This window comes from Rhamphochromis longiceps, linkage group LG22 (assembly GCF_057381845.1).
Source record: "Rhamphochromis longiceps isolate RC_006_pf linkage group LG22, R_longiceps_female_GT1.1, whole genome shotgun sequence".
NCBI classification, from domain to species: Eukaryota; Metazoa; Chordata; class Actinopteri; order Cichliformes; family Cichlidae; genus Rhamphochromis; species Rhamphochromis longiceps.
In genome coordinates, this window is record NC_140577.1 from 13,034,239 (window position 1) to 13,046,267 (window position 12,029).

At 40.0% G+C, this 12,029-nt stretch overlaps 2 protein-coding genes and 1 non-coding gene across 4 annotated transcripts; all 3 read left to right on the top strand.

Annotated features, from left to right (window-relative positions):
* lrrc71 (leucine rich repeat containing 71) lies at window positions 1-8,947 on the top strand. Of its 2 annotated transcripts, none has more exons than XM_085396759.1 (17): window positions 1-352; window positions 2,139-2,177; window positions 2,259-2,390; window positions 3,096-3,194; window positions 3,431-3,506; window positions 3,617-3,691; window positions 3,851-3,919; window positions 5,823-5,982; window positions 6,075-6,158; window positions 6,298-6,372; window positions 6,494-6,589; window positions 6,670-6,733; window positions 6,823-6,893; window positions 6,992-7,018; window positions 7,098-7,206; window positions 7,454-7,545; window positions 8,305-8,947. In XM_085396759.1, the coding sequence occupies exons 1-17, from the start codon at window positions 289-291 to the stop codon at window positions 8,413-8,415; spliced, it is 1,443 nt and encodes a 480-aa protein (XP_085252885.1). In that variant the 5' UTR covers window positions 1-288; the 3' UTR covers window positions 8,416-8,947. The 2 variants fall into 2 exon arrangements, with proteins under 2 accessions (XP_085252885.1, XP_085252886.1); XM_085396760.1 differs by having other exon boundaries at window positions 2-352; window positions 2,259-2,381.
* Window positions 8,948-9,571: 624 nt separating this feature from the next.
* On the top strand, window positions 9,572-11,768 carry rps27.1 (ribosomal protein S27, isoform 1). Its single transcript, XM_085396761.1, has 4 exons — window positions 9,572-9,624; window positions 10,248-10,356; window positions 10,475-10,585; window positions 11,514-11,768. Exons 1-4 carry the CDS (start codon window positions 9,619-9,621, stop codon window positions 11,540-11,542), a joined length of 255 nt encoding a protein of 84 aa, XP_085252887.1. The 5' UTR covers window positions 9,572-9,618; the 3' UTR covers window positions 11,543-11,768.
* On the top strand, window positions 11,179-11,308 carry LOC146643646 (small nucleolar RNA SNORA35). The gene has a single exon (XR_014909468.1). It is a non-coding gene; the product is annotated as a small nucleolar RNA SNORA35 (small nucleolar RNA).
* Window positions 11,769-12,029: the final 261 nt, after the last annotated feature.

A 12,029-nucleotide genomic window follows, 5' to 3' on the forward strand; every position in this document is an offset into this window, starting at 1 on the left:
GTTGACAATAGGCGAGTTAAACAACGTTTTCGTTATCGCTCTTATCGACTTTAGGGCCATACATACTATAATATTTTCACTCAAATATTTATGAATTATACTTTTCCAGTACACTGAGAGCTAAAGGTTGAAGAACCAAGAACTTAAATCTCGCGATACAACTTGAGTATCCATAGTAACGCCCAAAACGCCCTAACTGGTTCACAACGGCGTTATTAAACTCTCTGAAACGATATCGTCTTTAACGCTTTTAGCTGTGTGACTGTAATTGTGGTTTCAGGCGCAACCATGTCTAGAAAGAAAGACCCGAAAGATAAAACCAGCGCTGAAGACGAGGCCTGGAAAAGCGCAGGTTAGCCTGTTTTTTTTTTTTTTTTAATCGAAGAATGGCAGCGCCTTTTTACTTGGACTGCTACTTAACCGTAGCTGTAATTTAATTTTTTGCCACATTATCTGAAAAAATATGTTGTTACTTTAAGCATTTGTACAACTTAGAATTTAACTTTTATTTCGAATGTAACGTTATTTGAAAATACCTGTTTTATATACTCATTCAAATTACGGTTGGGGTCAGAGGTTTGTATATCATGCGCTTGAATCTCATGGCAAGTTAGGGCTTCGAATAATTATTTATTTGAACTATTATTTTTCCAGGGTGGAATGATTGTACAACATACATCTTTAATGACTTTAACAAAACAAGTTGCACAAGATAGAACTTATTTAGGATTTTCTCTTGTCCACATAGAGTAGGTAAATTCTTGTAGGTGCATTTTAGGTGCATTTTAGTGAACCGGTTCACTAAAATGCACCTCCACCTAATATGTGGTTAAATGTCTCTTAGCAAGTTTATACTCCAGATACTGTTTTTTAAGCCATCTACAAGCTTCTGGAATAATTCTGGCTGGATATTTAACCACTTTTCTTGGGATATGTGGTACAGTTCATTTAATTTGGTTGATTTACTGCCACAGACCCAGCTTTTAGAGTAGGGGCTTGTTTCTTCGTTGGCATCCTCTCAATGGATTGCAATGTGAAAGTGGCTTCCATGTGTACAGTGACACTGGTGTTCCAGCATTTTCCAGTTCACGGCAGACTTGAACCTAGGTGGTTTGTGGGTTATTCCTGAACATTCTTGGCAAAGTGGTGACACATCACATTTTTACTTAAATAAAACTGTGTTGGAATCTGCAGCTGTATAGAAATGGCCCCAAGAGATCTTCCCACCTTGTGAAAATCATCAGTTCTCTTTCTTAGATCTTCACTGAGTTCCATAGACCTATTCGCATTGTTCTGAGCATTAGTCAATCTAATGAGTGCTGTCAAACGAGTCCTTTTTATGCTGGCAAAGAGAAACGATCAGTTGTAATTATTCATGATCACTAATGAGAAGTTAATACGCCTTGGTTGTATTCAAATTTAAAAGACATTGTAGACCCTTCAGCACCACTTATGAAAAGATTTAAGGGAGTGTATGTATATATTTTGACCCTGTGTTGATTAGAGAAAATCCAAAATGAATTCAAACTTGTGGAGCCGGTGCTTGTTTTTGAAAAGCTATTAAAGATGTGTGGTGTACAATGATTTCACCCTGGAAAAAGAAAAGTTCAAAGAAATTATTAAAAGGTCCAAAGTTAACATGACATTCATGCCCATGATTAGCGTATGTGAACGTCTGACCAAAACTGTACTTTATATACTACTTTCTCATGTCAGCTTATTTTCATTATGGCAAACCTTTTTTGAAAAAAGCAAATTAGTAAATACAGGATTATTTTTTCCCCTGAAAAATGGAGCACATGATTAAATAAAAGTTCTTAAAATAAATAAAGTAAGACTTCAAGTTATGTGATCTCATTTTAGGTTTATTTTGAAACAGCTGCAGCACATAATCAAAGCAATCATAACAAGTACACAATAACATGTTTGTTCATCATGAGGTTTTAGTAAAATAAGTTTTCCTGTCTGCAGTCTCTCAAGTAGCACTGATTGCAGTATAGCTGTTTGTGGTAATCTAACACCACACATTATATAGAGATATGATTGACAGTGAAAACTTTTCATGCAATCAAAGTGAAAGTTTTTGATGTTTGCTTTGTGAGTTGCTATGTCAAGACTCTAGGCCTTTCTGTTTACAGGACCGACTCCAAATGAAACTCTTCCTGTTCAGACCTTCGGTAAGCATAAATATGAAGCTCTTCTACTTAGTGTGGTTGTGGTGATAGCTGAGATTTGCACTTATCCCCATTGCCCTACAGATGAATATCAGTGCACAGGAAATGCAGAGACTGACTTCCCTGCGCTGTGTGCTCTACTGAACGTGAAGGATATCCCAGCTGTTATTGCCAAGTTCCCAGCCTCCTCCGCCAGTCAAACTGAAGGTGTCACCAGTAAACAAGAGATGGTTCTGCTTTGAGTAGTATCACACTGACAGAGAAACAGAAAATAAAACAACAACAAAAAAAATCTGTGATAATTGTGACATTAGAGCAAGAAGGATCATGGGAATGTGTTCATGTTTTTGAATACTATATGCTTTGATTTGAATGTGTTTTCCACACATTACCAACATTTAGCGTTTTCAGGTGAATTATGGCTAACAGACCTAGCGTAGAAAAATATACTACTGGAGAGGCAGAGACTTAAAGCCCATATTGATGATAAAAATGTGTCAATTAATGAGAATGTATTGGCATCAGTAATCTAAACATTTGGAATGTTTCTGCACAAAATAATAAAACCTCTTGAGACCCAAGATCTTGTTTGGCATGCATGAGATGGAGCAGGTTGAGCAGGACAAAAGGTGCAGGGTCTCAGGAGGTTAAACATTACACATCTACAAACACAAAGAGACATGGAAGTAAGCATGACCATGAATGCTTCACTGGAATTTGTTGTTACAGAGTCACCAGGTCGTCTGTATTTCTTAGATTTCAGTCACACAGATATTGTAAATTATTTTACCAACCGTTGCAGTATTATTGTGGTCAGCATGATTTTGAATTACTCCTTGATGCTCATTCCTACAGTATAAACAGTAAATATAATTTATATGATCTCAGACTCTCTTACTAATAATAATTTTCCTCCTAAAGATTACCAGTTACAGACGAGTGATGCTTTTTTCTGCTCAAAGCCCTGCCTAACACTGGAGCTGGAGAGTAAAGACAGAGCCAGGAGCATGAAGGTTTCTGGTGAGAGGAAAAGAAGGCGAGGGTTTATAACTGTACTTGGCATTAATTCAACATTTAAAGAATTTGAGTTTCTGAGTCTGTAGTTATCACTGGTTACCTGCAGTCATATCATTCTATGTTGTGTGTAATGTCAGAGTTTGAAAGACATCATTGGATCTTGTTAATTGAGAAGTGAGCTCATATTATTGTTTGAAGCATGTGGTGAGAAAATGACTGGATATGTCATGAATGAACAGGATGGAGGGTGAATGAGCAGATTTTCCGAGTGCTAGAAAAGATGCTCCCCTCCATGAACCAGCTACAGAGCCTTGGGTGAGTAATGAGGTGCTGCAGGGAGGCACACTCCTGTTACAGCGAACGAGGTTACAGCTGTCACTGTTTTGTTCTTGTTTGTTGGTGTAATCTTGTCCACGGTTGTGCAGGTTTTGGCAGGCGGGACTGACAGATCGCATGGTAGTCGCCCTCATGAACACAATACCGCTGTGCTCCAGCCTCAGGTGAGCAGATACACACTGTCCCCCAAGCATTTTGCACCACATCACAACAGGTCCAAATGTGTTTTGACTTCATGCCAGGAAATTATGTAGAATAGCAGACAAATTTCGCTTTAGCACTGAGAGTTACTGAAACAGCCCCTCTGATTTGTGTTCACTTAGGGTTGTGGCACTGGAAGGCAATGTTCTTCCACAGCAGGGCTACCACCTTCTTCTTTCTGAGGACAGTGTGTAAGTAGCGTAACAGTCACACATGTAAACATGTTTGTAGTAGCCATTTGTTAAAAATCAGGTTCATAATCAAAACGCCACTGATGCACCGTGATTCATCCCAAGTTCAGGTCGTGCAGTGCATGGAGAAAATGCAGAAGCGCAAAAGCTACATCTCAACCTCTACAGGCCTCAGTTAGCATGTTAAATGTTAATGTTCATGACAGCAACAACATGGCAGCACAGCTTAGGTTTGCAAAGTTATGTCTGAACAAGCCATGAGACTTCTGGAACAAAGTCTTTTGGACAGAACACCAAAGTGTGAAACACAAATGTGACTCCCCTGCTCCCAAATAAGGGTAGTCTGTCGCAGGGTAACACAGAGAGACAGACAAACATTCACACTGCTAACCTAACCCTGGGACGAAGTTGGAGTACCCAGAGAGAACCTACTCATAGGGAGAACATGCAAAATCCACACAGAAAGGCCTGGCCAGATGGTGGATTCTAACCCAGGACTTTCTTGCTATGCAACAATCCTAGCCACATTACCACAGTCCAAACAGATTTATCTATTACAGAGTGGAAAACACTTGTTCATACAGCACTACTCTCCACAAAAACACACAGCTTAGACTGGTTGGGATGCTCAATACAAAAGTTTTGAGATTGTTTCAAGCTTATGAAGTGGAAATGTTTTGAAACACTGACCCAAAGTATAGAGCTTTGTTTACAATAGTGCAACAGAATAGCATTAAGATGTGACAATAGCAAAAGCCGCCAGTAGGTGTCACTGTGGAGATGGGTGTCACATTGTTTTTGACAGTTCTGACAAAAACTGCTTCAAATGTTTCACAAAACCTCGCTTTATCCATCACGAGAATTAGAAATCCCTTTGTCAGGTCATAATTTAAAGTCGGCGCTTCTAACCTTCCAATAATTGAAAACACAGAGAGAAAAAAACTGAACAGCAGAGAGGAGAGAAAACAATACAAGTCATATAAAATTATGAGCTGGGTCATATTGACTCCACCTTATATCACTCTCCTCCACAAGAAATGCCTGATTTATATGAGATAAGACATCTGCCATAGTGTTATCAGTCTCCTTCAGATGGTGTACTCAGTGTTGAAATCTTGCAGCAATAAGGACCTGCATCATTGTTACTGAGCATTTGAGATATAAGCAGGGGATTGTGGTCATTGTGATCATCAGCGGAGGTGGTGCTGGAACCAAAGTACACCTCAGAATGTTGCATACCCAAAAGTAACGCTAAGGTTTCTTTCTCAGTTGTGCTCTAAATCATTTGGGGTTTCTTGAATTTCTTTGAAAAACAGCATACTGGATGATGAACACTTCTGTCAACCTCACTCTAATTTACTGTACCTGCACCATAAGCACTGGTGTCACTCTCTAGTTTAAAGTCATGAGCGTAATGCACAGCGGTTTCGGCAGAAACCAGGCATGGTGGTGGAGAGGTGATGATTTGGGCTTATTTTGCAGCCACAGGACATGGGCATCTTGCAGTCATTGAGTAGACCATGAAGTCCTCTGTGTACCAAAATATTCTGGAGTTGCCGTTTATGGTGTTTCTATAAGCTAGTGAATTGTGGCGTGTCGTTATTTTTTCACAGAACTGCATAGAGTCCTCATTTTTTCACTGTACCTGACAACAAAGTCCCCCCAAAAAATAAAATAAAGAAAAATCTTTTTAAAGCAATTTTGACAAGTGAGTAAGAAAATAAGCCAAAATAAAGCAAAGTAGCTAACAAAAAACATCTGCAAAAATGAAACTTTCAACATATTATAATTCTTAAACAACAAATTAATAAATAGCGACCGCAATGTTGGAAAACCCTCTTCCTGTATTTACACACCATTCTGCACACAAGAGCAGTTAATGTCATGCGTTTCTTTGATCCAGCCTCACTCACTTGTCTCTGAGAAATAACCGGATAGGAGTTGAAGGCGCTCGCCTGATTGGTTCAGCGCTTTCGACAGCCAGGTCTGCCAACAAAAACCTCCTGTCACTCAACCTGGCATTCAACCGTATATGTGATGCAGGTGCTGCACTTATCGCTCAGGTATAACCCAGAACTGATGGCATATTCCCTGGTGTATGTCCCCTGTGTGACCGCTGAGCTGATGTCTCTGTCGCCGTCCTGTTTTGCCTCAGGGCCTGCGGCTGAATCGTACTTTGCTCTTTCTCTCGCTGTGCAACAATCAGGTTGGAGATGCAGGAGCTGCTCAGCTGGCTGCGGTATCAATTTACATCACAGAGTTTAACTGACAGATAATGCATTTAAATTAGCAGTTAAAATGTCTTAAATCATATTCATCTTATTGCATTATGTAATGTAATTTAATAAGCCTCCAGTGCTTGCTACTCCCCTTTTCAGGTACTTCGTGAGTTTGCCTTAACTCATGATGAAATAGTGGAGAGGAGGAAGCTGCTTCTGAAAAGAGTGCAAGCTGTAAGAGTGGCAGTGTCATTCACTGAACTGACTTTAATAACTAAGTGCTCTGAATAGCACTGCTTTCACAGCACATGTAGTTAAACCGCTTTCAGGTTTATTTTTGATCTGTTTTTTTCAGGCTTTAGTGAAGGATGAGCCTCTCCAAACATTAGCTGGCAGCACCACCTCACTGGGTGGCAACAAAGGAGAGACCACAGGCACTCCTAAAAAAAAGGTTTCATGTGAAAACTGACTTTTAGCAAATTCTTAAACTAGTGTGTGCTGCAAATCTTGTGCTATTGATTCTTATTACAGGAAGCAACCAGAAAAGACGAGAAACCGGATGCCAACAAAGACAACCAAAAGCCAAACAAGAAAAGTAATCGCTCCTGTCGCACCTGAAACACTTGTTCTGTTCTCTGAGAGATGACAGCTGTGTTTATCGTTTATCCCTGACATCTTTTCTAGCCACTGATACAAGAGCGTTTCAGGCTAGAGGTGGAAAGGCAGAGGGCAAAGAGAAGCAACATGCAGAAGAGGTAACGTTTTCTGTTTGCTGAGCATCATGTGGATGCACAACACAGTATAAAATTTCACTGGTTTCACTTTGTTTTTTTTCTTTTTTTTCCCCCTGCAGGATACATCAAATACTTGCCTGAATAAGGTTTGTTTGATGCAACATTTTGTGAAGCAAAAATATAATTCTCAATGATGGCGCTGATCTGACGGTTCTCCGTGAGCAGGCAGAGTTGGTGGATCCAGCAAATCCCCTGCTGCACCCGTCGGTGGATCCCAGGGACGGACAGGTCTTCATGTCCGGAAACACGACTCTTGTTTCCCTCAACCTGGCAGGTCAGCAGCTGTGGTGCATTTATCTGTGCTTCTCAGGAAAGTCAAAGCACAAAATCAAAGTCAAATTTATTTATATAGCACATTTAAAACCACAACTGTTGACCAAAGTGCTGTACATTTAAAATAATCAAAAGAGATAAAAACAACTACTGTTAGATTTGATGGCAGGACTTGTCTTTGACTTCTTGCAAGTGTGGACATGCATTATCAGGACTGAAATAAAGTCTTTTGGTGTGTGTTTGTGTAGGAAACAGAATCACAGAGAAGTCGCTGCCTCACTTTTTGGCGTCACTTCAAGCGCAGGGCGAGGGTGGAGGTCTGCTGCGTCTCTGTCTGCAGGTACGTAGCACTCACAGGGCACTCAAGTTGACACTGTACGAAACGTATTAGAGCCACATGAAGTTTTAAAAAAAGAATTTTTTTTTTCTTTTCTTTTGCTTTTTGGAATTTTTGAGACTAAACGTGACATTTTAACATAAAAGTTGAATTTTGCAAATAAATCAGAAGATGACGTTTTTCTTTGTGTTTTGTGAATAAACTTTAAATGTCAGGAATAAAGTTGGCATTTGAAGGTGAATGTCACCTCTGACTCGCTCGCTTCATGCTCAGAATGCCAAAAATAGCACCTCCTTTCTGATCGCCACAAAAAATTGGACTTATTTTTTGACATTATTACTAAATGTTAAACTAAAAAACAAAGCAAAGCAAAAAGGCTTTCACATTTCAATTTTATTGATATGGCTCCAAGATCCTCCGCCTCTGTGTGTGGGCGTCTGTGCACAATTCCCCTGAACTGCATTTAGACAAAAAAATGACTTTAAAATCGTTCACAGCCGCTGTCATCACATTATTTATATTATATTATGTTTCAGCATTTATTAAAGTCTGTTTTGCTTTATTGCATCCTAGCTTTTAATTATTTTTTTTTATCAACTAATGAAAGACTGAGTCTTTCATTAGTTGTTCCCATTTCATTCCATTTTACCTAAATATAAGTGCTGATTAATGTGAACATTATTTGCTATAATTTCTGATCTCTCTCTCTCTCTCTCTCTCTCTCTCTCTCTCTCTCTCTCTCTCTCTCTCTCTCTCTCACAGAGAAACATTTTCCCACCAGAAAATGAGCTTTACGTGAAGATAAAGGAAATGATGGCTGCCTCAGATCCAATGAAAAAAAAAAACTCTGAAGAGGAGGGACTGGGAGAGTAGAGAGGCTGACAGAATGGGCCTTCACTTTGTCTTATAGCAACACAAATATGTGTATAATTGTATAATAATAATTTCAGCTGTTTAATTATTTGTCAGAATTAATTAAAGAGAATAATATGAGTGAACAGGGCAGCCAATCAGAACTGCGTAGATTAATTGTTTTAGTTAAGTCACCTTACAGTTACCAGCCATCACTCAGGTGACATGCACATTAGGTTTATTGGTGGTTCTAAATTGGTTATGGATAGATGGACATTGGGAAATGCTAGTGTCTTTGAGTAATACAGATGTTCTGCTACAGACTGTTTGTCTCCTGGATTTTGATGTTTTTTTCTCCAGGATCTGAACCATTATGGCTTCAGAATATGGTTAGAGGGATTTATATGATTTGTATCTCCTGGAATCAAACTGTGTAATCCACTATCCTGTAGTGCTGGGCTTTTAATTAATTAATATTCCATTCCGGTCCCATCATCAAACTATTCATTATTTTCCCTAAAAATAAATAAATAAATAAATGTAAAAGTTCCAATTTTGGAGTTACAGCTCTTAATGCTTTTTTGTACTTTACCTTCCACATCTGCTCCAGGTGTTCCTATATTCTTTATTTTCCCCATCATCTTAAATTTATAGTCATATTAGTTTGCTTTCATTTTTCTGGTGTCTGCATCCCACAATTTGACAACCGTTGCCTTGGATGGTTCTTCACATTTATGCCTCTTCTGATGCTGAAGGCACATCAGTGGTGTCATTCCCCGAGGTGCCACCAGGGGGCTGTCGAGGAAAATTAAAACATAAACTGACAAAGGTTTAATTATCGTAATTTACACTCAATCAGTCTAATACCTGGGAAATCTATACTATATTTTATTTGATTTGGGAATATCCATAACAAAATTGTACACTATGTTAAAAGCTAAATATTTTTTTTTACATATGATCAATAGTGTTTATTATTATTATTGCTATTATTATATTTATTATTACATATTATATGCGTTTGCCTTAAAAAGTTAAAGAAAATTTATCTTAAATAAATAAAGGCCTGAAAAGACTAAACAAGGCGGGTTTTCGACCTCTCCAAAATGGCTGCCATATCCTGATAAATTCGTCACGTCCGGCTAATGCTCAAAGGAGCTACCAATATGAACCTCTTGCTTCCGGTAATGCCTCCTTTTCGGCAGCGGCTATTTCCTCGCCAACATGCCAGTGAGTATAGACAGGCAGTATCGAAATGACATTTTTATAAGTTAACGGGCCTTCAGGGAGTCACCGCACGGCTCAACGTGTACATGAGAGACCGGCGATTCGATCGGTGCCGGTTTGAGACATATAGCCGGGTTTTGGACTGAGTTTGGCGGGACTAAATGTTCCCATTTGGGCGCATTTGCGAGCGCATTGTGATACAAGATGGCTGCGCACACACCGCAAACATGGAGCCAGTTCAACGACCGATGATACAGCCTCGAAAACCCAATATTCAGAGCTATATTTTCGCTTTGCTTGGTGTCTTTTAGAGTGGCCATCGACGTATTTTACCGAGGATGTTTGACTATTTGGGGAACAATTCGTGATCGATGTAAATGCGCACGTTGGGTTACCTAATCCAAGAAATGTAGGCCGATCGTGGAGCCTGAACGTGCACGTAGCACGAGCAAAACTTGGCAACTGAAGCGTTTTTAAGCTAAATAATAAAGCTAAATGTCCCTGATAAAGCGCCCTTTCTTTTGAATTTGATAGCTTGGTATTTTTATTTAATTTTCTCTAATTGCTCTCTATGAGTTGAATAACGCTTACCCTCTTTTATTTCCTCATTTTCTTAAATCTTGTAGCTCGCAAAAGACTTGTTGCACCCGTCCCCTGAGGAGGAGAAGAGGAGGCACAAGAAGAAGCGTCTTGTTCAGAGTCCCAACTCTTACTTCATGGATGTAAAATGTCCAGGTACGCTTTCTGTACACACACACACACACACACACACACACAGGTCACCTGGGTTTTACCTGTGAGCGTTTGCGGGGGTTTGAGTTTTGGATTATCGACCATTGTGATTGTTTTGCAGGATGCTACAAGATCACGACGGTGTTCAGCCATGCTCAGACAGTCGTGCTGTGTGTGGGCTGCTCTACAGTCCTGTGTCAGCCCACCGGAGGCAAAGCACGTCTCACAGAGGGTCAGTATTCATCTACAGCAGGGGTGTCCTCCGATGGCATTCAGTGGCCTGCTGATATAAACACAGACTGTATCATGCATTTTTTTTTAAAATCTATTTTGGGGGGTTTGTGGTAGAGGCAGAAATATCTAGAATGGGGATGATTTTTGCACTTTTAATGGGCATGCCACTAGACGAATTACAGGAAACGTGAGCCTCAGGCTGGGGTGTTCGTCCTGTCACCCATTTTTCCCCTGTGCCAGAACTTTAATACGCTTTTAGTGACTGAGGTTAGTCACACATCCAGACTCTGTTTTACTGGTAATACCAAATTCGTTATCAAAGTGATGCTATGTGTTATTCCAAACTGGAATATAGTTACGACTGGAATAATTTCAGACATTTAAAGCCTGGAATAGCAGATAGGCTACAGAACTATAGATGTCATCAAATAGCATTCAGAAAGTGCAGGACATCAACATCCAGGAGCTGATTTTGCTCTTTATGAAAAATAATGCTGTTGTCTTGTTTCTTACTGACAGAGGTGGGTGTCATTAATCTGGAAATGCCGATACAATTTTGTGTGTTGTTTCTAAATCATTATGACGTTTTGGCCGCACTGCTAAGTGACTGGACTTCCTCTGTCGTGGTCTTGCAGTCTCATTCCGGTGCCAGATCAACCTCAGTTTGCAGAAGGGTTGAGCTAGACTACTGGCTCCCCCCTTTCGAAGGCTGAGAACAGATTATTTACCGCCCTAAAGCTAGTGAGAGTGCAGATTTCAGGGTGGCTTGTTGAATTAGTGTACAGGGAATGGGGAAAATTAAAGCTGACCTAATCAGTCACATGACTGAAAGCAATGACTCTTGTATTGGTGCTGTGCAGCACAATGGCAGCATGCTATGCTCTGCATTAATCCTGTAGCCTCACTGTCATTGTCTCTTTTGGCAGGGTGCTCATTCAGGAGGAAGCAGCACTAGCTGTCCTCCCCGGAGCTGAAGGGGAGAGGAGGGGATGGACCGGTTGATATCAGCGCCTTCGAGACGGCAGCGGCGGCGGACCCTGCGGCCCGATCGGAAACGAGATCTGGAGGCTTAACGGGACAGCAGATGGATTTCCTCTGTTAATGTTGACAGATGGTTTGTTGCTGTAACTCCACCCTCCAACCCTGTCTCTCTAAATAAAATGTTGTTTTGGCTAAAGGAATGGTTTGTGTGTCGTTGTTGTTTTGTTATTTTAAGCTGGAAAATAAAGGTTGTGTTGTCACCTTTATGATAAAGTAGTTCAGGTTACGGTTGGATTTTTATTACAATAGCAAACTGCTGGACTTTATACACATTTTATTACACAATCAGAAAGATGCAGCATTTACAGAATAAAAGCTGGCTTAGTTTATGCATTTAGTGGAGCTAAAAGTATCTCCTGGTTATTTTGATCATGGACAACCTAAGAAGGTGAAATATTTCA